Source organism: Ambystoma mexicanum, chromosome 3p (assembly GCF_040938575.1).
Source record: "Ambystoma mexicanum isolate Mex_15411 chromosome 3p, UKY_AmexF1_1, whole genome shotgun sequence".
In the NCBI taxonomy this organism is placed as follows: domain Eukaryota; kingdom Metazoa; phylum Chordata; class Amphibia; order Caudata; family Ambystomatidae; genus Ambystoma; species Ambystoma mexicanum.
The window spans coordinates 1,246,406,873-1,246,433,839 of record NC_090925.1 but is presented as its reverse complement, the minus strand read 5'-3'; the positions used below and the strand labels follow the sequence as shown (position 1 = coordinate 1,246,433,839).

General features: G+C 46.4%; 1 protein-coding gene across 3 annotated transcripts in view; it reads right to left on the bottom strand.

Annotated features, from left to right (window-relative positions):
* Positions 1 to 2,004: 2,004 nt before the first annotated feature.
* Positions 2,005 to 26,967, bottom strand: part of LOC138581406 (E3 SUMO-protein ligase ZBED1-like) — a 161,005-nt gene continuing 136,042 nt past the window's right edge. For all 3 annotated transcript variants that reach the window (XM_069652721.1, XM_069652719.1, XM_069652720.1), the window contains 2 exons: positions 18,172 to 18,258; positions 2,005 to 12,479 (listed from right to left, as the gene is read on the bottom strand). In XM_069652721.1, the coding sequence (XP_069508822.1) occupies positions 10,279 to 12,479; positions 18,172 to 18,238 (2,268 nt within the window). In that variant the 5' untranslated portion in view covers positions 18,239 to 18,258 and the 3' untranslated portion in view covers positions 2,005 to 10,278. The remainder of the gene's footprint in view (positions 12,480 to 18,171; positions 18,259 to 26,967) is intronic.

Genomic DNA, 26,967 nt, shown 5'->3' with positions numbered 1-26,967 from the left:
AAAGGGGTGGTGGGCTTGGGAGTGGGAATATTAAGTTGGAGACAGGCAAGTGTGGAATATAAGTTTGGAGTGGTAGAGGAATGACGGGGTATTTGTTAGGAGGTGTATAGAAGATGGGGAATGGGAAGGATGCAGAGGGGAGAAGAGCAGCAGAGGTACCGTTTGGGTTGGAAAGCAGAGGTCATGGGAGGAAGGATAGCCAAAAACATCAGATAGGAGCATAGGGGTTGTGAGGAACAGCGATTGTAGAGGGGGTGAGGACTTGAGGATGCATAGGGTTGGTGTTTGCCATGTCAGGTAAGAGATGATTGTGTCAGAAGCCAAAGTTTGGGTACACATAGGCCCGTATAGGGCCAAACAGGTGTACTCCTGCGCTGCACTTTTCCACCCAGTGCAGGTATAGCTAGGAGTGTTACCAATGACATAGGAGGAGTTCACATGATGCAAATAACTATTTTGGAGCCCAGACTAGAGATGCTTTGGCTGCTACCCGGGTCCCTCTTTTGTAGTCTCATTCTTTTGTGGGGGCTCGCAGGGATGGAGGGGCCCATAATATTTAAAGCAGATATTAAAGTGATTGGACAATAGACAAAACCCCATGTGCCCTCAATTGTGCCCCTTGACCAGAAAGTCAGCAGCTTACCAGTAATTTGCTTTACTCTAAATACGCTGCCCATGAGGGCCAACATTTCCTCATGATGATGTAGCAGGGTCCGGGGCATTACTGTTTTTTGCAGGGGAAATGGTGAACCCATTACTTTCTTGGTTACAGCATTAGCCAAGTCAGTCAGGCTATCTTCACAGCAACATAATGGAGAATCACATGGAGAATCACTAGCTATGTTAATGTAAGGATGTTCCTTCATTCGCCTCGGAATGCACCAACGAGTACATTTTACACCCCCTGTATATCAGCACAATGGCAAAAAGAAGAAGTGTAGACATGGCTACTTATGTAAGTCCATAGGCGTTGCTTTACATTTCACATTATCTTTCAGTCGGCCGTCACATTAAGATTCAATGAGTGAGAGTGGGGCAGTGCCCTCAATCCAGATTACTTTTGATGCTGGCCGGAGAATGCCACCGCTAAACACACTGATGGCAGCATTCCGTTTCACCCCCTAAACAATGTTACCAGGTATGATTTTAAAGGGGTAAAGCGGGTGACCTCCAAAAAGAAAAAAACTTCAATGGAAGGTCACTAGCTGCTTTTTATTTTCAGCTTTCTCCTGCCAACCTAACCACATCTTTCTCTTCACCATTCATTAATAATGATGTACTATGTAGTTTCCAAGAGTCACCACTTTGTGTGGGTTACAGATTATGTTTTACATGTGGTTTGTTGGCAATGCATTAAAGAAAAAAGCAATAATACTTGTATCCCAAAGAAAATATTGTTTTCAGCCAAGATATACAAGGAAAATCATAACCTACTGCCTTATAAGAATGTAAAGTTAACCATATTTCACTGTAATGGCAGGAGCTGATGTATGGTAAATCTCATGACATATGGACAGGGCCATCTTGCAGAGGCTCTTACTGTAAAAGAGTATCTGTGTGTAGATGGCTGGGGACCTGCTAACACAATCTGGACACCAGTCCATTTCCCGCTTGGCTGCTGTTGCACATTGCACATTCCACCAGCCCATGGCCTGTACCACGTCAGGTCAGGCCAAGCACAAGGGAAGGCTGTCACAGTGGGAGCATATTGTTTTTGAAAATCAGATGAATTTAGAAATGCACAAGAACACGCCCCATTACATCCTTGGGTATAGACATTTCTTTGATGGCTACAATATCCCTCTCCTCTGACACTTCTCTTGCATGTGAACCTAATCCAGAGGAAAAAAAAAGGTAATTATCCCAAAATGCATACCTTCTTAGCACAGATCTGTCAGGTTTCCAATATAAGAACAAAGCGTTAGTTTATCAATAAAATATTAACCTCTAAAATAGATAATGACATGGGGCAACGCTATGCCAATTAAGAAAATGATGAGCCTCTTTAAAATGCAACAATAGTTTATGTAGTTGTTTTAATTTGTAAATCGAGCCTATTGCACTATTGCACTTTGTCATTTAAATTCAAAGCAAACTTTAAAAAAAAGAAACTGTTCTTTTCTCTAGTACTTGTGGGTGGACAGAATGACATAAATAACAGCACACCTGCAGTAATATAGACTACTTTGCTCTGCCAAGCAGCAAGCATAGAAGCAACGCTGAGGTGAGGACAGTGGAGTATAAAACACTGCTTGAAACAAAATAGCTGAATACAACTGACTGAGTGAAAGCAGAGCCTGCTTGAGAACTGACATCCATACATGCTTAGGGAATGCATGTGAAGTAGCCCACGGAGCACCTTTACACTCCCAGAGACCGGGATCTCTTTTTCATATGCCACAGATGTATCGTACGAATGGATTGTGCCCTCCCACGTACTTCTCATCTGTGATATCTCCTTCCAGCGCCAAGATACTTCGGAATGCTTTTTCTCTCAGTAGAGGGCACAGTGCTTTGTCGACTCGATGCCCCTCAACAGCCTCTGTCCACTCTCGGGCAGGACGTCAATGATGTTATATCTAGCACGCACTGCGACTTGAAGAGGGAAGATCAGAATATGCCTTCCATCCCGAAAGACCCTCCAACAGGAAGAAGCACCAAAGACAACATGGTTGGCGATTATATGAGCTTACATTAATTCCCACTGCTCTTACGATGGACAACTACCATGAAAGATAACCTCTCAGCAGGCCCTACAACCCTGCAGCAGTACGGACTCTACCCAGAGTGGTCGAAGATAACAAGAAGGACCTGGGAACAGCTACATGGACAGAATCGACTAAAGCACTGAGAAGCCATGCCTCAAGTTGTTAGAGACATCACGATCACATAGCTACGTGAGACATGAAGCACACGTGCCATCCGCACATTCGGGACACTCAAACACCGAACTAAACGAAGAACACATGTGTACAGCTCTATGAGTTAGAGGACAGTGACATATACATACTGTCTGCACGTTTATTATTTTGCCATTAGGCTTGCCGCAGGAACGCAAGAAGGGCTTGTGTAAATGCTTGCAGATGCTTACATGCAAATAACCCCATGGTATGGCAGGAGCCCTCGAGGGACCTGACAGCCATGACGCACTAACCTATGGACACTATGGAAGACGCATATAGTAGAAGCCAGACCATGGCGTAGGAAAATCTAGTAAGCCACAATCGTCTTAGAGCAACCTCAAGCATCACAGAACGGTGTGCAAGCAGAACCACCACAGCGGGAATGAAGCCACTGCCAACATAGCAATGTTGCAAATGACATTCCTCACCCTGAACCAAAGTAACATCGGCTGCAGGAGAGGCATGCTCTCCAACAAATACAGAATAATTCAGAGCTCCTGTGCTCACAAACGTGGTCTCCAAGCACGTGATTCGGTCGAGCTGGTGAGGAGCCAAGAAATGGTGGCTGGGAAGAGCAAACAGTCTCACGGATCAGACAATGATCGCAACAAAGTTGTTACTCACACTACAGTTCTTCGTTGGGAAACAGAGCACGCTCATGGAAGTTATGGTTTACACACAGTTAAGCTGACAGACACAGGGTTGCAATCCCCAACACACAGTTGCGCATGCACCATGAACAGGTGTCTAGTGGGCTGGGAACTAAGGTTGTCCCAAGCTTGGGAGCCCACGGCTCAGCCAATCAGAAATCATGGCCCTAAGGGTGGTTAGCTGGGGTCACTGACCAATCACAGGGTCTGCATACTGTAACAAATAATATCAGTTTTTGGGGACAGTCCAAGCAGAACACCTGATGCAGCCATGTCCAATAATACAACTTCTATACAGGCTCCTATATGGGAACTACTACTCAGCAACCTATCCATAGTTTGAGTTCGGTTTTGGAGAAGGGCCTATAGTGTGACGCAAATTATTACATCACACGTCATCAAAACTGGCCTGCGAGTCTGAGTGCGGCGAAAATGTGCCTGGACGTCCCTCCGAGCATGTAATCCCTATGGTTTGTTGGCTGTAATAAACCTCAGTTGCACCTTGCTACTTGTGTGGTCCTTGCGTTCTTTTGGGCAGAGGAAGGAGTTAGGCCTTCTGTGAGTTCGGCATCCGCAGTCTCCTAGCACGGCTCGGCCTGCCTGGGGGTCTGCTCCTAACAGCCTGTTACATCATTTTGTTTTTCTGCTGCACAGTTTGCTTAGGATCGGTTCAGCGTCGTCTTATCAATGGTTATTTTTTCGAAATGTCAACTCAAAAGACCGGCTTTAGGAAGTGTGCGGATTCTGGGGCCAAAATGTCCATCACAGACCCACACCGCATTTGCCTCTGGTGTCTCGGGATCGAGCACAAGATGGAAGACTGCGGTTCCTGTCAGCACATGCCAGGAAAGGGTCAAAAAGAGAGGAAGAGAATACTCGCTGCGGATAGGCCCTTATCCAAATCCCCATCGGCGACTCCTTCGAAGAGGAGATCTTTGGATGAAAGGAGCTTGGGAGGTGATTCACTGCTGCAGAAGCGTTCCAAGAAGCGTGTGCGGTTTAAAAGTGGATCGCAACACTGATCGTCCTCGGCTTCTCGAAAGAAGGGCAGGAAAAGACGTCATAGGACCAGCTCGTCTTCCGATTCCAATGTCCAGGTAAGTCAGCCTCTAAGGCCGAGTGGGAGGATTTCCGCCTCCTCATGTTAAACATATTTGAGAAGGTGGCGTCTACCAACCCTTCCAAAGAACCGAAGAAGGCCCATGACCCCATTGTGCCTCGTAAGCCCAAGGAGGTGACTGTTAAGGTTTCAGCTTGTGCAACCTCGAGTCTGGGCTCAAAGATGTCTGCCCCTCGAGTTAACTCAAAGCCTCGAGACAGGTAAAGGTCTAGGCCTCATTCCTCAGTAACTCCATCGAGTCACTGGTCAAGTTCTTCAGCGTCGACAGCCAGTGAAGGTTTAAAAAAAAAGTCTTTCTTTGGGAGAGGTTTAAGCCAGTGGGCCTCATTATAACCTTGGCGCTAGCTGTGCCTGTAAAACAGGTACGGCTGCCGCCGGAGTTGCATTTTTTCTGGCGCCCAGAAATGGGCAATTACTGGGTCATTATGGCCTTGTCAGACCCGGTATTTGGCCATTCCTGTGCGTCGGAAAAAATTCTTCCCGGATCCCCATTTGAGCCCCATATCGCTCAATGGGAATGGGGAAGCCTGATGCACAGGCACCGTTATCAACGGTGCCTGTGCATCCGAAATGCTGTGCTTGCGGGTGCCTTTCATTCCGCCAGGTCAGAACTGCGGAATGAAAGGCACAACTCAGTTTGCCTGTCCGGATACAACGGTACCCGTAAGCTTATCGGTACCGTTGTATCTGGACTGGCAAACTCGTAATGAGGCCCAATGTCTTACATTTTTTAGGAGGATGACCCTTCTGACCAGGACACCCCTCCTTTTAAGCTCTAATATTGGATACCAAATATTCCTGAGGCTCTGATTTCAGAAAAGTCTAGGATGTAACATTTGATAGACTCTTTAAAAGATTCAAGCAGCTTCGATACCTCTCCTGAGGTGGATTACGCTACAACAGACCCTTGATGACAGGTCTCTTATGAATAGTCTTAGAGTATCTGGGATGGGCAAAGTCTGCCATGGTTTACCAGCAGGATGACCTTTCGGATATATTGGATAAAGGTCCTCAAAAGGATCCTATTTTGGCATGCTACACTGCCTTAAAGCGTAGGGTAATGGTCAATTGAGAAGCCCCAGATACCAACCCTGCAAATATAAACCATCAAGTGTGGACCCAGATTGGCTGTCCAAACATCCGAATCCCAAAGGTTTGGTAGTGCAGGCTGCTACCTCATCTTCTAGGGCTGCCGCCTACCCGGCGATACCACCTGACAGGGATGATACAAAGTTTGATACATTGGCCAAGAGAGTTTTTGCTACCAGTAGCATGGCTTAAATCCATTAACTCTACTTGTGCCCTGGGCAAATTTCCTTTCTGCTATGGGATGTTATAGCTATGGCTCAGGAACATATCCTGGAAGGGGAGGAAAGGGCTGGTTTCCTAAATATTATTAAGGACGGTAAGGAGGCCATGTGTGAGTCTTTGCCGTCTGGTCTTGATTCTGCCAACAGCGTAAGCAGGGCTATGGCTGCCACTACTGTTGTGCGCCGATTGGCATGGCTGTGTAAATATGTTTTTTCACCTGATGTTCAATCAAGATTGTTGAACATGCCTTACGATGGTTCCCATCTTTCGGAAGCTAAGCAGATGAAAGTTTGGAGAAACTCCAATTTTCCAAAGTGTCATAAAAGTCGATTGGCGCTTTCGTTATACTGATCTTTCGGAAGGACAAGGGCCAGGCCAACCAGAGGGGTCAGAGAAGATTTCCTCGAGGTGGACGAGGTCATGGTGGAAAAACCTCCCAAGCAGCAGCCTCCTTGCCATCAGCCGCTGCCACAGCTACATTAAAACCTCTCTGAGGCCTTGGTCCACAGTCCTGTTGTGGGGGCAGGCTATCTCAGCATTTTGAAGAATAGCGGGGCATTACTTCTTTCTTGAAAAGGCCTCCAGATTATCCACCTGGGAGCCACTCCCTCAAGGTTCCTGATCTGTTCCTTCTGCAGGTTGTTTCCATCCTGCTGGAGAAAGGTGCCATAGAGTGGAAAGGAACCAGGCGTGGTACTCCTGTACTTTTTGATCCTCAAGAGAGACAGAGGATTGAGACCCATTTTGGACTTGAGAAGTTCCTCAGGGGGAGCCCTCCAGCTCAAGGATTCAATGTTATCATTGGACCTTTGGGATAGCTTACTTTCATGTGTCTATTCATTACAAGCACAGGAAGTAGCTGAGGTTCGCCATTGGCAGTTCTCACTTTCAGTTTCAGGTTCTGCCATTCAGGCTCATTTCTGCCCTGAGGGTTTTCACCAAGTTAATGACTAGTGGCAGCAAATCTCAGTGAGATGCAGGGGCTTCAAGATTCACATCTACCCCTACCTGGATGATTGGCTGATCAGGACCCGTCCACCCGAACAGGTCCTGAAACATCTCAGCATCACCTGCCACTCTCTCCACACACTGGGCTTCTCCCTCAATTTCAAGAGGTCCCATATGATACCTTCTCAAAAGATTCAATTCATTGGAGCTGTCCTAGATGCTTCCTCAGGGAAAGCCTCCCTACCCGAGGTGAGGGCTCAACACATTCTGCATATGGTCAGCAAGTTTCAGAATGCCCAAGGTCTTCCGGCCATCGATTTTCTGAGGTTGCTCGGTCTCATGGCATCCTGTATTTTTCTGGTTCCAGAGGCTGGTTTGAGAATGAGGTCTCATCAATGGGCCCTCAGGTCCCATTGGTCTCAGTTCTCTGGCAGAATAAGGGACCTACTTCAGGTCCCGATCAAGGTCAGGCAGGATCTCCTATGGAGGGCCTGCAAAGAGAACGTACTGAAAGGGTAACCTTTTTGGCAACCATGGCCCGGGATAATGGTAGTTCCGGACACTTCCCTAAGGGGTTGGTGATCCCACACCAATGCTCTATCAGTGGCTTGTGGTCTTCATCGGAGTCCAAACTACACATCAACCTTTTGGAGCGGAGGGCAATCAAACTAGCGCTGATGGCCTTTCTGCCTCCTGTCCGGCAGAAGAATGTCCTTGATAATGACACACAACACAGTGGCCATGTACTCCATCAAGAAAGGAGGTGTAGTGTCATTGCCAATGTGCAATGAGGCAATGTAGCTCTGATTTTGGGCACTGCAGGAAGGAATCTCTCTCGCGGCCGTACACCTAGCTGAAGAAGAGAACATGGCAGCGGACGCTGTGAGCAGGCAGAGCACAGTCTCCCACGAGTGGGAGCTAGCTCAGGAAGTCCTTCAAGAGATCTTTGCCCTTTCAGGAAACCCTCATGTTGATCTGCTCACATCCAGTGTCAACAGGAAGTGCTAGTTGTTCTTCTACAGGGAATTTCTTCCAAGAGGAGCTCTGGGAGAACCTTTGCAGGTGGACTGGGACTTTCCACTCCTGTATGTGTTTCCTGCAGTCCCAGTCATTCCTCACGTCATCAGGAGGTCAAGGACGTTCCAGAAATCCATAATCCCGATTGCTCCAGATTGGGCCAGGAGGACGTGGTACCCAGACCTTCTAGACATGTCCATCTGCCCTCCAATTTGTCTTCTTAGAGGACTTGCTCTCGCAAGAGGGAGGTCGAATTCTTCATCCAGAGACCAGGATTTTTAAGCGCTTGCCGGAGCAGGGATCCTATTTTAAGATCCCTATTGTAATCCAATTTTTGAAACGACTTACTAATGTGTTTAAACCGGTACCATTCATTACACCAGTTAGGGATCAGAACCTTGTTCTAGAATTCCTCTTGGGTGTTCAGTTTGAGCCTCTTTTTTCATATCCTTTACGGATGTTGACTGTTCTCTTAATGGCCATTACATCGGTGTGTAGAGTCTGTGAATTGCAGGCTCTTTCGTGTAAATCGCCTTTTCCCACCTTTTAGAAGGAGGAGGTTGTTTGGAGAGCCAGTCCTATCTTTCTACCCGAAGTAGTTTCACAATGTAATCTTTCCTAAAAGATTGTGCTTGCTACCTTTTACCCACCACTGCATCCCTCCAAGGAGGAAGAGAGACTTCATTGTCTTGATCCTAAGGGAGCCTTGAGCTTTAACATCTCCAGGCTGACAAAGTTTAGGCAAGACAACCAACTTTTTGTGGGTTATGCGGGTCATAGACTAGGACTGGCTGTGACCAAGCAAACCTTATCCTACTGAATTATACTTTGTATATCAGAGTGCTACAACTTAGCATGTAAAGACATTCCAGTGGGCTTAGGATCACACTTTACTTGGGGCATGGACACTTCATTGGCTGTACAGAGAGTAGTGCCGGTACAGGACCTCTCTGCTGCTGCCACTTGGTTCTCTCTGCATACATTAACAAAATACTATAGCCTGGACTTTGCGTCGGGACAGGAGGCAAAATTCGGGAAAGCTGTTTAACACAGTGTTAATGATAAATACATTCTTAATCCCACCGCCTACATCATACTGTTTTGGGAGTGTATCCAAGATGAGGAGTACGTGGGAGAACACAATCCATTCGAAGAACAAATTACTGACCCCTGGTAATGTTCTCTCGATTGGATGTTTGTCCCTCATATTACACATCGCCCCTCCCATCCTGCCCTCAGAGAATTTCCATGTATCACGCCTACCTCTTTTTTGCAGGCTGTTCATTTTGACCTCACGAATGTCTGTGCTTTTGAAGAGAAGGTAAAAAATATATCTGAATTAATGGGTGTAGTGCGTGCTACATATGCAATCAGTGATGTCATGCTCGAGAGCAGACGGAGGCCGTTGAAGGGCATTGAGTCGACAATGCATAGCACACTCTACTGACAGAAAGAATGTTCCGTAGCAGCTGGACACTGGCAGGAGATATATATCAAAGATGAGTAAAACGTGGGAGGAACGTCCAATCAAAAGAACATTACATGGGGTAAGTAATTTGTTCTTCTATAGTAGTTAAATCTAACATTACAAAGGTGTGGGATAGCTGTACAGCGTTACAAAGAAAATAGTAAGGGACTAACCACTGGGTTGGTTACGGAAGCTTTACTATTAATATAGTAGAAGAGCCCCTAGGGTAGGAGCAACATTCAAAACATCCCTTCAGACCATTTAATTCTGTAGTTTAACCAAGTTCAAGGTACACTTCCCTTGACATCATGGTTAGAAAGAGCCTGCTCTCTAGTCATATTTGTTCTCTGCAGGCAGAGAAAAATAAAAAGGTCTCTTCTGGTTTATGCCCAATTAGAAAGACGAGACATTTCTTTAATTTTGGCAACACAAACCGCTTGAAGGAGATTTCTGTAAGACAACATAGGCTTTCAAGAAAATAGCATAGTAGTGTATGGCTCTGTGGCAGAGGGCCGGTTGTCTATTTAACCTAGAGATACAAATACATTGCCAACAAGTTTTGAATAAACTTCAAAACACAAGAACCCAAGGGAGCATGTTCTCCAAGATCCTCTGAAGCACTGCATTTCCACATGATAATTAAAAAGTGTATTTGTATCTCAAACTAGTAATAGACTCTCCAATAGAAAACTATGTGAATGCTTCTCTGACTGGCATATTTATGGTGGAATACTGACCAGAGACAACATTGGAGCTTCTCCAAGCAGATGCTGGATTGTAAGTATCACTGTGAAAGAGACATGTTGAAATAGAACCTCCAACCATTTGATGCCACAGCTTGCGTTAAACATGGCAAGTTGCTCAGCGACACTGGCTATAGTTTGTTTTTATAAAGGTCAACATTTCAATGTGACTAGATTTCAGACACGCCCTTCTACTGCTAACAAGTTCACCTGCCTTACTAAACAGCTGTTCACTGGGAACAGAGGTTGCAGTCCCACAAAGGTATTTTAACGCCAAAGTTGCAAGGAGAGGATATTTTGAGGAGTTCCTCCCCCACCATGAAAAGACATCAGTTGTGGCGTCTTCAATGTCTTCAGCCATGTACAGATCCAATTCGGATGTGGTCGTTTTTTTTGCTCTTTCCGATTCTGCTTTTCTTTGCGAGAGTACCTTCCAGAAATCAGATCCAGGTTTTCGTTTTGGTGGTGGAGAGCAACATTCTTTTGCTTCTGTGGCAGGTAATGTTTTCGGCGTTAGTTGATGAATTTCTAACTCGAGTGCTTTTACATGGTAATCTGCTGCATGTTGCTCTTGAAAACCATAAGCTTTGAAGCGAGGATCCAAAATAGTAGCCTTACCCAAAATACCATGGCTGTCAATATTTCCAAACTGAGCATTGGTGAGTTCTTTCGCAGTTCTACACAGCGATCCGATAATGGCAGTGGGGCTGCTGTGAACTTTCTCTTCCGGTGGATGTGCAACATCGTTGTCTTTTGGATTCCCATCATCATTGTCTTCAAAATCTACTGCTCTCTCTGGGACTGTGTGGTGTTCAATTAAAGCACTCAGTGTTGCCTGCAATTCCGTAATTATTGGGATCACCATGGAGGAAGTTGGATATGACTGTCCTGATAGTTTTTCGGTGGCAATTAAAAAGGGTTCCAAAATCTCTAAAGCGTCCTTCAATATGTCCGCCTCAAGTGCTGTAACCGCGTGTGGAATAGTACATGCGTGGCTTTTATTGGTTCGTGCCGCTGCATATAGAGCAGCATTAATGGCTATATCCTGCTCTAAAAATGTCTTAGCCAGGTCACAGATGCTGTTCCATCTAGTATTCACATCGGTTTTCAACTTTAGTACAGGTAGATCATTTTTAGTTTGCATTTCTTCCAGTAAAAGTGTAAATGCAGGATTATTCCGGAAAAATGTGCTTATGGTGTGGCACTTCTCAAAAATGTGGTCTACAAAACTAACCTCTTTTATTGCTTTACTCACAATGAGGTGGAAACTGTGCCCCATACATCGGATATGCTTTTCCGTTAGGCCAAGAAGATTGATTGCCTTTATGATATTGGGACTATTTCCTGTTGTGAGGGATGCAATTCTCTCCAATGGAAGTCCAAATTCCTGCAGAATTAAGGAGATCTGCTCCACTAGATCCTCTGCTGTATGTTTTTCAGGGAAAGACTTAACTCCCAAACAGAAACTTTTCCTTACACCTGTAGGTTCTTGAAGGACATGACCTGTCAATGCCAAGTGAGTATCACAGGCTTGTGACTTCCACATTTCAGAGGTCAAAGCAACATGTCTTGCCTTTCCCAGCTCGAGAAGCACTTCCTGTTTAACATCTCTTTGCAAGTTTGGGAGGATTGTAAAAGTCAAAGCCTTTCTGGAAGGAATATCATAATTGCAATTCAATTTCCTTACAAAAGACCGAAATCCCTCATTTTCTACTATTGATAAAGGCTGTGAGTCTTGTGCTATCATCAGCGCAAGGGCGTCATCCAGCTCCTTTTTCTCGTTGGACTTCTTTTTTTTCTTAATGAAATCTAGGTTCGTTCTTGGTTTTGGCTGACATGCAATACGATTTAGATCTGCAGTTTTCATCCTTGCCTGTTGGTAAGCTCTGTGCGCTTTCTGAAAAATTACAAATGTTGAATGATGAGCCCGTTCAATATGTCTGAGGAGGTTACTTGTAGTGGAACCTTTTACTTTAATAATGGTCTTCTTCAGCCCAGTGCAGCACCTGCATCTGAATTCTGTACTATTGGTAAAACTCGTATATCTTTCATAGTAATCATAAATGGGATGCTGGTGATAACGCACGTCCTCATCAGTCCTGCTTGCAAAGAACCCTGAGGCCTGTCGTTGAACATCTAAGGCTTTAGTTGAAACTTCTCCCCTTGATTCTGCTCTGCCCGTATTAAACTGTAGTGGACTGCGGCAAAGCCACTCCACTTCCGATGCGTGTGGCACTGACCGATCCAGTGCTGATAATTCTGATGTAGCTTCATCTTCAGACTGATCTCTTGGTAGCTGGATTTCCAAAAGTAGTGCATCTATAGGAGGACATAAATAGACAAAATGAGAGGTCTCTTTCTAAACCTTGTAAGACACTAATACAAGTTAAGCAGCGAAAGTCAAATCAGCTCCTTACTACTCAAATCAAAACTCATCTGTTAAATCCCCAGTCTGTGCAGTACACCTGCCTTTTGTATAGCTTATTACAAACGTACAATTTGTAATATTTGGTATATCACAATGCGTAAGAAAAACATTCTTTTGGGCGATCATTTTTTTAAATTGGGAGGCAAATGATGCATAGGAATGGCAGACACCACTGTTTGTCACGGGTGGCTGCAGGTCTACCACAGAACTTGAAAACCAAGATAATTTGTTTATCGTACAAACTCACTTGTAGAGGCATTAAGTGTCAGCCGATCGGGATGTTACCCGATGACTCATTAACTTACACTTGGTTATGGTAATTACTGCCTACTATAATGAGAATTATTGTTTGTATGAATGACGCTGTGCCTTCTGATGCCAGGTTAATTCCCGATTGAAAACTTGTCAGTTTTCATGTCTCTGCCATGGAAGGCACAAAAGTAAAAAGTACAAGTGCTAAAAAAAAAAAATTAAAAAGGGGCTGGTGGGAATTCAGTGTTCGGAAGTACTGTGTTGACCTTCTGTTCCAAAAGCCCTTTACATTCGCTGACATGTAAATGTAAAATTAAAGGTAAACTGTTGAGGTTTACCCAACACGGTACCTTGGGACACCACCCAAACTTACCATTAAAAACTGGTGGTAACTTTATGAGCCATGAGCCTCTCACAAAATCTAGTTATCAGACTCTAGTACCATGTTTCATTATTTTAGCTAGAAAAGTGTATTATTAATAGATTGCAACAACCCCAGCCACACTAGAAGTCTAAAAAAAAAACAAGTACATTGCTCTAATAGTTTGACCTGACCATTTCTCACATGCTGCATTATAGTCTGCTTCAATGATCAATTTGGTGCCTGAATAGTGCTTTACTTCCTGCCCTTATGCTTGGAACATCGAAATCCAAAGCTATCCTGCTGACACCACCTCAGGCCCTCAATCTTGGGTACCGCTTTCTGAAGTTCTGCTTTTACTGTAGCCCAAAATAACTGCACAAAACTGGGAAGAGGGCACGCTGTCTGCGACTACTGAACACACTGCTGCTGGCTCTATAGCCTAAATGATGAAACTATTTTTCAACCAAACGTTGACAAAGCCAATGGCTCATGTATGGGAATTTGCAAGATATTACAAACAAAGGAAAGGATGGGCACCACCAAAATAAATTCAAGAGATAGACATATGTAGTTTAATTTCTAAGGAGCACAGCAGTAAATGCCAGTGACACAAAAGGCAAAGTACACCATGCAATTAAACACAGCAGGACTTCCTAGGAACTGTGTGCTTACACACTCTAGTGCGAAAAGTTACTTCATCATCAGCATCAAGCCAGAAAAACTTGAGTATTCTGAAAACAAACTTCCATAGATAATAAAATAATTCTGTGGTCAGATTATTTACGTGCCCAACAAGTTCAAAATACAAAGGAAAAAGACTCCATTGTAATTTGTATTCCTATGTCGCCGAACAACCAGTGTACCAAAACTAACAAGTCAGGGCTGGAAAGCTCATGAGCTTGCGTTTTGAAGCTGCATTATACCAAACTCCTGTTATAATGGAGCTTCCAAGAACATTGGCCTTTGTTGTGTCCTTTTCCTTTGTATTTTGCACTTGTTTGGCACATATTACAGAATATTCAATTTTCTTCTGGATTGATCCGGATATTGAAGTAGCAAGCGAGCACACAGTTCCTAGGAAGTCACCTTGGGTTTAATTTCATGCTCAGTTTGCAAGTTATTGACATAATTTGGCCAGAAAATATCATTACTTGCACTTGTGCATTAGGCTAGAACTAAAACAGGAAATGATTTCTAGACAAATTCACTTCAAAAGACAGGAAGAGGCTAAATCCGAAATTCCTAACAAAATAAATCTGCCAATAAGCATTCACCGGCTGGCCACTCGCCGCAGTACCACCACAATCACTGGACGAAAGCCTCAGTAATTGGTCATATCAACAACCATACACATTGTAGACATGTTTATTTTGGTCTGTGTCTTTGAAATACACAATGAGGCATAATGCAAATCCAATGGTACATTATCTGTAAAACGCAAATTGCGACAATAAAAATGCCACAGATGTTTCTGGCGACTTCATATGATCTTTTATTGAAAAATAGTCGACGAACGTGGCCAGATGCACCACACAGGGCACCCTCATTTTTCCAGTTGAGAGATACTAAAAACTTGCTACAATCATTGGAAAACGAATAGTTCTGGAAACCCACTTTACATTTTATTCTGCAAAACACTTACTTCACACTGAACACATCATGCCGCCAACTAAACTCCAAACAGAGCTAATTTAAGACCGCTCAAACACACCTGAGGCTTTAACACGATACCAATCGGCCTTGAAAAAGACCTTCTGGTTGAAAAACACGTGTTGGCTTAAACTGGAAAACCGTAATGACACTTGAATGTTAAATTCTAAAAAAAGAACATTGGGCTCAACGCAGTACAATTGGTGTTCACACTGACCTTACACTAGTAATGTGCTTTGTTAAGTTTAATCCTGCCACTTGACGTGACCTTTTTAACTTTCCTCAGTTCTACACCTACCTCCCAACAGAGCTCATTGACCTGCACATTTTGCTTCTGGTCTTCTTTATTTGCAGATATTGATTCATAAAAATATATAGTATAGATCAGGGTGTAAAGTCTGCACTCGCCAATACCCATTGGCTAGTGATCTTTGACTCTCGGCAAGTATGAAATGGTGCGTCAATGTATAGAATTGAGGTGATGGGTGCCTTTTTGACAGCTGGCTAGTAGCTTGCAACTTGAATTGGTGCTCCCGATACATATATAAGCATAAACGATGAAACCTGTCTGCATAAATCCAGGGAGAGGCTCTGCGAGGTGAGAAGGGTTTGGGGCGTGTCTGGAAGAGTCATTGAGAGATGGCCAGAGATAGATTAGAACACTTGCCTGACTAAAGGGGTGGGGGAGCATGTAAGTGGGGAAACAAAGGCTGCCAGTGTCAGGAAGACAGGGTATCAACAGTAAGACAGACACAAGTAACCACAGTTCAAGGGTGTTTATTGAACTTAACAACGGGTTTGAAAAACACCTACCTTATCCTAAAACTACAGATGGGAGCAAGCTACGACAATCAAATGATGATAACGCAGTCTTAGGGGTGTCTTGTCAAAATAAAAGGGCCTATACTAATAAACATATTGCCAATCCTTACCTCTAAATACAAATAGAGTGGGAAACAATGTTACGAAAAAGAAAGAAGTGTTCACAAAATGATATGTCAGGATGTTCAGGCTGTTGGCCTCCCTTCCCCACATTTTCAGCACCGGATAATGCGGGGAACTCGAGTTTAGCACAGTCTCTGGTTTTTCTAGCACAACGATACAGTTCAAACATTATCATCATGGACTTCCGTGCCCAAGTCCCTTTGCCTCTCAAAGTCTCTTGATTCAGAGGGTCTGATGGAACCAACAAACAATAAGTTCCTTTCTTCTTTCAACTTTTCACAAGTACTGAATTATTCGGCCGATTCACTATTCACCTCAGATCCCCCTCACCTGTGCTCAGATCCTTTTTACACAATGTTCTTCACCTTGGAGCCCCCTCATCCAGGCTCACATCCGTTTCATACAATGTTCGCAGAATAGGATATTATTTCTCAGGTGACTCACAGTTCACCCCGTATCCCCTTCAGCCGGGCTCGGATCCCTTTTAACACAATTAGTCTCCCTCCACCGGGTTCGGACCAATTTCAATTGTAATTCATAACACAAACTTGCTTTAATCAAAAAGCTTTTAACTGATCCCCCTCCGCCGGGCTCGGACCAACTTCATATACATACTGTTTCATCAAATATTGAAGACTTTCAAATGTGCACAGGGTTTCAGGTGATCCGTTGCAGGACCACTTTGATTTCACAATTTTTTTGATCTTTTTCACATTTGTCACATTTCAGCTGGATACCTAACAGAGACTTTTGAATGAGTACCCATGTGGTACCGGACCACTCTGTCTATGGTATCGTATTTTGGCTTTAAAGTTCAATTACTCCTCTTCAGTTTAATTTGCTTTGCTTACCACATACGCTTCACACACGGTTCTCTTCAGCTTTCATTATACAATGTTGAAGCTTTGAACCTTGGCTTCAACACAGACCAGTCTGGTATTAGTCTCCCCAGCCCACCAGCTGTGCGGACTTCACAAGCGCTGCTTTGTTGTAGGAGCCAAGGACAGTACAATGGCAGCAAACTATTCTCCTTACCTTGACTATCTATGCGGGAGAGTCCCGGGTATCTCCGACACACAATGCAGGATTCTTCAGCGTTGATTCCTGGTCTTACGTTTCCTATTCTCAAAGGCAATGGTCTTTCGGTGAAAAGGTCAAGGGCACTTCCCTCCTTTCAATCCTCTTGCCGTATTTCGCTTTGTATTAAACTGCCATCTTGGAACTGGTGCTTCCTCGTGTGGTTTGCGTCGCTCAGAGTCTGCTCTCGTGGTCCATGTTTTATCTGTGTGGGCAAGTCTGATGGAAGTCAGATGGTGCAATGATCACTAATTGCCTGACGCTTCCTGACCATTGTATTGGGAAATGTCAGATATACGTCTTGGGTGTTCGTCTGTTTTCTCTCACAGTGAGCTGATGTGAGAAAGTGTTTGTGTTGGGAAAGGGGGAGGGTTGACTTCCTAACTATCCTACCTGTTAGAATGGGGTTAAAGGTGTTACAGGGAAGGGGATACCACGTCTCACCATCCGGTGTCCCACTTCCACTCCCCAAAGATCACTGACCCAGGTGATCCTCCCGCACTGGTCCACCCCAAGGAACTGAATCCAAAAGCGATGGCCATATCCTGGCCACCTGGATGACAGATCCCCAGGGACTAGCGGGTGAGACACCTTGAGGTTTCTCACACAGGGATGTCGGCTGAGCAACCCCAATAATATGTTTATCTTGTCTTCAACTTGTCCTCTCATCGACACATTTGACCAATATGTTGGTCCCAATTTATCTGCAACTGTTCTGAGACAGTGTTTATCATTTCAAAGTGGCTTCTTGTCACTCAATGGGGCAGGTTGAAGCACCCACATCTGCATGTGCTACTGCTGGCCACAAATGCATGCAAAAGTACGGGGTCTGTGACATAAGCATCCCTTTTAAGCACAGAGGCGTTTGGGTACCTATCGTGGTCTGTAACATCGTACTCTGCAGTTCCCCTTCCTCCTGATGTTTTACGACCAGTTATCTGTCTCCTCTACTTTTTGGGCCCCCTGTCCTTGGCACTTGACCGTTTCCTGTGACAAGTCTATGATTGTGTACACCATTCTCCCATTATCAGTGGAGGTTATCCACACCATGCTTCTTTTATCTCCAGAAAGGATAGGAAACACAATGGAACAATCTCCATGCTTATTATAGATCAAACACACATGCCTTTGATGCTTCACATTTTGCCCAATGGCTTGGATTTCACCAAATGTTGTATAAAAATAGAATTCACTTTGTGGACTTATCACCCAAATATTTACAGTGAGTACACGTTTTGCTTAATGCTCCTTTTATTTGAAAGGGACGAGGAGTGGAAATTACAGTTCTCACTCACCTTCCTTGGTCTTTGGGTGCTCCTGGAAGTCAATTTCTCTTTCATCTTTGATATTTACTGGCAACATTGATGCGAGTACAGGGTGATCTGTTTGAAGATGTGTGAAACACAAAAATAATATCTATTTAAGCAAATACAGTTTGCAGAGAAATTAGCTAGTGTCACCTTCCTCCACACCAACACTTCATTTCATGCAGTGTCTACTGCTGACAAGCAAGACAAAGCTCAAGACCATAGTAGTCTGGTGACAAGCTCATATGAGAATTAATATCTGTTTCTAAAGCCTTTCAAGGATGCTCGAGTAGAGAGAGACCTCTATGGTGGCATTTTTTCAAAAGTCTAAAGGATGACAAGGTGCCTGTTATAGAAAGGCCCTTTGCTGTACCAGCATGCACTGATTCTGATAAGCAGTTATGATGCACAGAGAGGTTGGGGGAAATAATACTCGGATTACTTACCAGTAATCGTCATCACTCTAATGTCTTCTTCCTTGTTCCATTTCATTAGCTTGTGAGATGCTCACAGACCTCCCCAGAAAGCGACTAGACATTGTGAAGCCCAGAATTAGGACCACTTCTAACCGGTTAGGTAATACTACCCTCTCAGTCTGTCCTCAACCATTGGCAGATGTAGAAAGAGAAATCTCACTTAAAAAATCTCCTGTTTAAATGGCAATCCCTCAATGGTCAAGTCTAAGCCCATCTCCTAGAGGGAAGAGGAGATGCAACAGCTGGGAATAAAAGTAATTACTTCCTCCTCCTTCCAGTTATTTGCTTTGTGAGTATTTAATAAAATAGTGTTAAATTAATCACAGTGACCACCTACACCCTAAAATGTCACCAAGTTGCACTGAAACACATTTGTTTAATGACAAACAGCCTGACAGATGCTACAGTGCATTAAATACCTCTCTCTTCTTATAAGAAACTAAAGTAGTGGAAGTCCTCCTGTTTCTGCGCTTAAGAAGCTACCATGTTCATTGGGAGTTGCCATCACAATCCTGCTTTAAAGTAGTAACTGAAGTCCTTCATTAGGGAAAAAAGGAGACTAAACTTGATCCATCTACTCAGTATTGAAGTAGATTACTTTAGGCCCAGGCTGGCCAATTTAAAAGAAACAAAAAAGGAGTTACATGTTGAAAGGAGTCGCTAATGTACAATACATGGATCCTAGATTACTTCTCTGAGGGAGCAATCCAGAAGGAGGGAGGGTGATTGATTGTTCTAAAGAAAAAGGAGAGTCTAGAACCCAGGTTCTGTCTTACTATCAGCTGGTCTTGAAAATGCTGGTGATGACGTCCTAGTCAAAAGGAAGCACAGCTCTCAAAACCCTCTGGCAGATGCAATAGGTCGCAGGAAGAATGTTTTAAAGGGATGGTTTGCCCAAAATATTTTACTTAAAAAATAGATAGGCAATAAAGTCCCTATGTAACATTTTGAGCAAATCAAGCTCAAAGAAAGCACATGGGGGCATCCATTTTGTGAAATGGATGCCTGCTGCTGTGCTCGCTTTGGCTTTTGCGGCACTAATGAAGGAAAAGCCAGCCAGCTGTAGTAAACAAAAGCTACCACTGGGTGGCTTTTCCTTCATTGGTGCTGTACGCGGAGGACGGGGACCGGAGACTACAGGCAGAAAAGCTGCAGCTGTATCTCAGTAAGTGCTATTTTTTAAATAAAAATAAACACTAGCTGTGTTTTTTTCCACAAATGGATGCGTCCATGTTCTTGCTTTTGCAAATTTTGAGCTTGAATTGCTCAAAATTTTACATAGGGACTTGAAAAAAAAAATGCCAATCGTTTTTTTTAAATATTGCCTATCTATTTTTGAAATAAAAAATGTTGGCCGAACCATCCCTTTAAGTGACGGAAACCTTAAGGAAGCCTATACCATGGCTTCATCAGAAAAAAGCCAGGAAACTCAAAAAGGACAGATCCCAGACAGGAGTCTGAGGTCTCCCAAGTGAAAACCCTCATAGTATGAGATTCCCCAGCCTCTCAATTGTAGAATGACACCAACATGTTTCTCTAAATGCCTTAATGGCAGAGCAGAAAGAGCTAGGCCACATGTAAAGCTCTTAACATAGGAATTGAAGGATGTCATTGGAATCATAAACGCCTCCTGAAGGCCAGAGGGAAAACTATTTTGCAAGTGCAGCCTCGTTGCTGGACTTGTACCCCCTCAACTTTTATACAGATAGCTGCAGTGGTGGGCTGACTGAATAGAGAGTATATAGAAGCACAATAAGCCAACTTCTATCTGGAGACTAGATGTGTGGCCTTCTGCCAGCACTGCAATAGAGGGAGTAACCCCCATCCTCAACCAGAACACGACTATGGCAATTACCTGGGCAACTTCCCCATATTGTGGAAGGTCATTTTGGGTTGAGAGGAAAGGCATAGTAGATGGGGTGAGGCAGCAAAGGAGACCCCACAACATGGTTCTATATTCATTCATCCCGTTTTCTTTCTGCTGCTTTTTTGCCGAAAAAAATGCATCACATTTTTATTTTTATTTGGTGGGGGGGTCCCCCCCAACCCCACCCTCCCCTATTATTTATTCCCTCTACCCAACCCTAACACTTATATGCCCTTACCCACCCTTCCCCTCCATATTTTCCGATTATCGTTTTGGCAAAACTTTTTGCAATGGAGGATTTGGAAAACAGGTCCAGGCGGATCAACTTTCGGCTAAAGTTGCTGCCGGAAAGCGTTTTGGGCAGGAATTTGAAAGAGACAATTCAAGGAATATTTGCCGACCTACTGGGGGACGAGGCACCGGACAAGATTGAACTTAATAGAGCGGGTCGTCTCCACACCACCCGAAATTCAAGGCCAAGGGATGTGCTTGCGGCTTTTGCAAGGTATGCACAAAAGGAAGCAGTGTTAAGGGCTGCAAGACCTAAGGAGCCGATAATGTACAAGGGACAGAGAATTGAACTCGATCAGGATCTTGCCGGCAGCACTCTACTCAAAAGGAGACAGATGGGCCCAGTTGTGGCGAAGCTACAGGAGCAGGGGGTCAAGTATAAATGGACTTTTCCTTTTGGGCTCTCGTTCGAATGGGAAGGGTCTCAACGACGGATCACGGCGCCGCATGAAGGGGCGGCTCTTCTACAGATCGACCTAGACCAAGACCAGGGGATGTCAGTTTGAGGAGGAGGCCGGATCCCGGAGATGGCAGTGGGCTCCGACCATGGTAATGGTCAACTGCTGGGGAAGGGAAACGTAGAAGGCGGGCCCGGCAGGACCCAACCAGCGGAAAAGGTGAGAAGGGCTTAGATACAGATGAGGCGGCGGAGAGGGACTCGGTCTAACATAGAGAGAGTCTATATAAAAGGGGGTGGTGGCTAAAAGGGTTGACAATGAGGGGAGGAGGAGTGAGGAGCAAACATCGTGGGATCGGTAAAGGCGCGGAGGCCTGAGAGGCGGGTTCGGGAAAGTTGGCCTGGTATGCAGGTCGTTGGGAGGGGGGCATAGGGAAGAGGGGGAGGGGAGTTGGGGTTCAGCCACATAGTGTTCACTATCTTAGAGGTAAGAGTTATCTGGAGAGTAAACCCGAGTTCCGGACGGGAGAGGAGGTTTTACGGGGAAGCACAAAGGGAGAGGTCATCAATCTTTGACATTCAAGTGGATCACGCATAACGTCAGGGGGCTTAATTCCCCATTAAAGAGAAAGAAGCTTGAGCTTTTCACGAAAAAGATCCCGCCCGGATTTTCTAGGCTTGCAAGAAACCCATCTGCTACGAGGAGACTAGCATAGACTCAGACTAAGGGGCTTTGACCAAATAGTACACGCCACAGGAGAGAACAAATCTGGAGGGATGGCCCTGGCAATAGATAACACAACCAATTTCAAGATAGATGAAGTGATTAGAGACAAGGAGGGCAGATATTTAATGGTAATAGGATCTGTTGGAGACGGCCTCTTCACGATAGTCGTGGTTTACGCCCCCAATTCAGGACAAGAAACCTTTCTTCAGCAACTTTTGCGGAAGATTGGGGAACACTCAAAGGGTCCAATAATTTTAATGGGAGACCTGAACATTGCGTGGGATAGAACAAGGGACAGGTCACGAGGCAATCTTAGGGGAGGGGGAATAGTGGCTTCACCTGCCTTGCGGGACAGAATGTCAGATGTAGGCTTACGGGACGTTTGGAGGGAAGTGAAAGGGGATGAGGAGGGGTTCACCTTCTTCTCAGAGGTTCATGGAACTCAATCGAGAATAGATTATTTTTGGGTCTCAGCGAATTTGGTGGGGAAGGTCAAGGAGGTGGAAGTGGGCCCGATGGGCATAGCACACCATAAGATACTCATAATGCAGCTTGAATTGGGCTACTTGAGGAAGAGGTTGTGGGGCTGGCAATACCCTGAATATCTATTTCGGGACCCTATCGTTATGGGAGAGATGGAGAGCAAGGCCCAAGAAATTCTGAATCAAGAGATCACCGAGGACGAGGTGTGGGGAGTGATAGGGAAGTTGCCCCTGGGTAAAGCTCCTGGCCCGGACGGCTTCCCGGCCGCCTTCTATAAACGGTTTGCCGGGCTACTGGTGCCACACCTTACCTATCTTTTAACACTTTCAAAGCAACTGGCGGAATAACCCCATGAAGGAAGCCAAAATCTCCTTGATTCAGAAACCGGGGAAAAACCCTCTAGAAAGGTCCTCCTATAGACCGATAGCCCTTATTAACGTCGAAGAGAACATTTACACTAAAATATTGGCGAATAGACTAGAGGGGCTTCTTCCTGGCCTAATCCACCAGGACCAATAAGGCTTTTTAGTGGGCAGACAAACGGCAGACAATATTAGGAGGGTAGCACATCTGCTGGAAATGGTGGAAAAAACAAACAATCCCGCTTCCCTCCTTTAGCTTGATGCTGAGAAAGCGTTCGATCGGGTGGAGTGGTCGTTCCTTTTCAGGGTTATGGAATGCATGGGACTGGGCGGGGCCTATCTACAAATGGTCAAAGCTAACTATAACGGACCACGGGGCGTGGCTAAGCGAGCCATGTGAGAAGCTGTGCTCTGGTCGAGCTCCCGTGATCCGGATACTGATCGTCACCGAAAAATGCATAAACAGCGGCATTGAAGCTCTGGAACGCCTCGTATGAGCTTATGAATACTGCATATGGGTGCACTGCAACTCTGAAGACGCGGGACACTGAGAGCCGGAGATATGATCCCCGCCAAAGTCACATATTCCAGAACGATGGCACAAGATGGCGGACTGGGAGCTTAAACAAAGGGACCAGCCGACCGCGTGAACGAAGCCTAGAGTCGGCGGTTAACACGCCTGGCTTCAAGGCATACCCCCGCTCTGGGTGCATGAGTCGGAGGGTGTCGGGATCACGACCCGCACCAGACACGTAGCAGTCATGATCCTCGTCACACTGCCCCCGGGGCTCGCCTCTGGGGGAATGCGGCGGCCCCATGGTGGTAGCTGCACGAGACCGCACTGCAAAGTAGGCGGCCCGATCCAAGTGGGCACGGCCCCCGAAACAGCACCGAGCAGCAACGCGACAAGGCCGGCAGGGAAGCGGCCGAAAGAGAGACATGCCCCCAAGGTGACCCAGGCAGCTTGGGGCAGACCGGCATTGGGACGCCCATGGGGCGCAGAACGGGACGTTTGGAGGACAGGCCCACAACGAATCCTGCAGCAGAAGGACACCCGAAGTGGGGCAATGCCAAGGTGCGTAGGGGTGCCGGAGAGGGCGCCAGGCAAGGAGCGGCCTGGAACGGCGCGGTCCGGGGAAGCCACCCACTATGCATGAAGGCGGCCCTGCCTTGCTGAGGCCGGCCGCGGATATATTACCATGCTGCGATACTAAAACCAGTGCGCGAGCGGCTCCCATGATAAAAGGGACGCCGCCAGAGCGTATCAGCGGTAGCCACAAACTCGCGGACCTCCGGGCGCAATAAGCAGTGAGGCCCCGGCGCCGCATACACGGCTGACGAGGGGCAGGCATACCCGGACCCAACCGGAGACCCAGGGCCCCCAGGCGCACGTGCGCTTGGGGGCATGTTGAGAAGTCCCGAGGGTGGAACCTGGGCTGCGGCCATACATTAAAGATATTAAAAGACTGGCAAGTACGTGCCCCCACCAAGGAGGGTCGGGTGGGGTGGACACAAGAGCTGGCATATGGTGATACCCCCCAGGCAAGGCGGGGGGAGAGGAAGAGTGTGGAGCACCCTGTGGAGAGGGCCTCAGCACGCTGCACACATGAGCAGGAGGCACCTGCGACTTGGCGGAGCCTGTCGCTGAGGTGCTCTGGAACTGTAAAGTCACTCAGAAGAGCCCCGCGGGCTGGGGGGAGCAATCATGGACTTGCCGCACTAGGAGGTGGGGCGCATTGACCGGGAGAAGAGACACGACAGCGCATAATCACACCAGAGGACACAACCCACCCCGGGAGCAGTTTTGGCAGCACAAAGGAACCCCATCACAACACGCCTGGGTCCCCCTGCCGCCGAGAACTGGACAGGCACAGGTCAGAGACTACACACCGCAAGCTAGCACTCACACACCCAGACGCCGTCAGGATGGCCAACAAACTGCCTAAAACAAAGGGCAAGCAACCCACGATCGATGAGTACGCCAAGACATTGCAGGTGGCGGAGGGGGCTAGAAGCAAGGAAGGAACTTCCACTGTGGGCATAGCCACCACGAGCAAAGATCAAGAGATCCTGGCAGCAATTGCAGACCTGAAAGTCACTTGGGAAACCAAATTGTAAACGGCCATGGTGGAACTGAAAGCGGCGCTGGAGCTCAGAGCTGGGGCTGTACAGGAGGAGGTGAATCTCCTCCGGCAAGATGTCAGAACTTTGGCAGAACATACAGGGGACCTGGAGAAAGAAGTGGCCCCGAACACGACAGCATGCGCATCCCGCAAGTCCGAGCTCCATGCTCTGCAACAAGGCGTGGGCAACCTGGAAAACAGAGCGGAGGAGGAGGAGGAGGAGGAACGTGCTCGGAGGAATAACATACGTGTCGTGGGATTGCCTGAGGGGGTTGAGGGACCCAACCCCACCGAGTATGTCGAATCAATGCTGCTGCAGGAGATAACTGGGAGAGTACTGACTCAGGGGTTTGCGGTGGAACGTGTGCATAGGGCTCTGATGAGGAAACCACCCCTGGGGACCCCCCCCCCCCCCAGACCGGTGATCGCCAAGATCCTGAATTACCGTGACCGAGAGAAAATTCTGGAGTACTTCCGCAAGGAAGGAACGATACAAAGAGGGTTGGCTAACATAACAGCGTACCCAGACTACACTCTGCAGGTCCAACGCCGACGCATGAACTTTGGGGCAGTCAAGAGAAGAATGCGAGAAGCGGGCTACAAATATATGCTGATCTACCCCGCCACACTGAAGGTGTTCCACAAAAATAGAACATTGTTTTTTTGATACCCCCGAGGACGCGACAGAATGTCTGAACATGCAGAGCTGTCCCCAAGAATCGGGCATCCAGACGGAAGACGGCGCAGATAAGTAGCATGGGGACCGTGGCACCCAGGGTGTTGCAGTCTCAGACATTGGGACTAGAATATAGGGCAGGATACTGCCTGTCGAAGTAAAGCGACCAGAGCTACACATGCATGATCCTTGAACATGGCAATTTAATAAATGGAGTGGGAGCCTTATGGAACAGGCTCTCACACCCCCACGTATAGACCAGTTACGTCACCAATATATATCGGTGACACCCTGCCAGGTACCTGATCTCGGCATTCCGAGGCAGGACCAAACGCGGGAAACCCTGAGATCCAGGGATGGAGCTGGGCACCAGTTGGGGCAGGGAGGGAAGGGGTTGTGTGCAGTGGTTTATAGTTGAGCAAAGGGGGAAGGTGGGGTTAGTTGGGGAGTCACAGTTGGGAGAGAGAGGGGTACGAGCCCAATTCCATGCAACACTAGACTGGAACGGCTACCTGAAAAGGAATAAAGTGATGATGTACCCGAGAAGGCTGAAAGTGGACATAGCATTACTACAGGAGACCCACCTTACTAGAGATAAACTGGAGTTGGTCAAGAGGAAGTGGAGGGGGTCCACCACTGGGGCCACATACTCAGCATACGCAAGGGGGGTGGTCACATCGGTGGCACCCCATGTGCCATTTCAGCTGCTTCAGACTATGGTTCACCCAGACGGCAGAATGTTAGTGGTGCAGGGATGCAAGAAAACAGGGACATGAGCATCATAAACTTATACGCCCCCAACCAAGACACGGCGGCCTATTTCAGAGCCCTATACGGCAAAATTAGCCCCTTATTGGGCGGCGCCATCATCTGGGGAGGGGACTTTAATTGCACATTGAACCCTAAACTGGATAGGTCAGATGATAAACTAGATAGACCTACCCCGGCTGCAAGGGCATTACAGGCCCTACTGCGGGACTTTGGGCTAGAAGATGTTTGGAGACAGCAGCACCCAGGAGATAGACAGTACTCGCACTATGCGGCCCCCCATAATGTACATAAAAGACTGGATTACTTGTTTGTGGCTTCGGAGTCAGTAGTAGAAATGATAGACTGAGTACAAAGCCAGAGTGCTTTCCAACCACTCCCCCCTGGTGTTGGAGTGGAGGTACCAGCCGCCAAGGGCGAGAATCCCGACGTGGAAACTCAGGGCCGAAGCCCTGCAGGAAGCGGGATTGCGTGAGGACTTAAGGGAGGCAATCATTGAGTACTTTGACATTAATACAGGAAGTGTGCTGTCAGAGGGAACCTTATGGGAAGCGTTCAAAGTGGTAGTACGTGACGCAGCTATATCCAAGTCTAGAGGGCTCCAAGGGGGATTA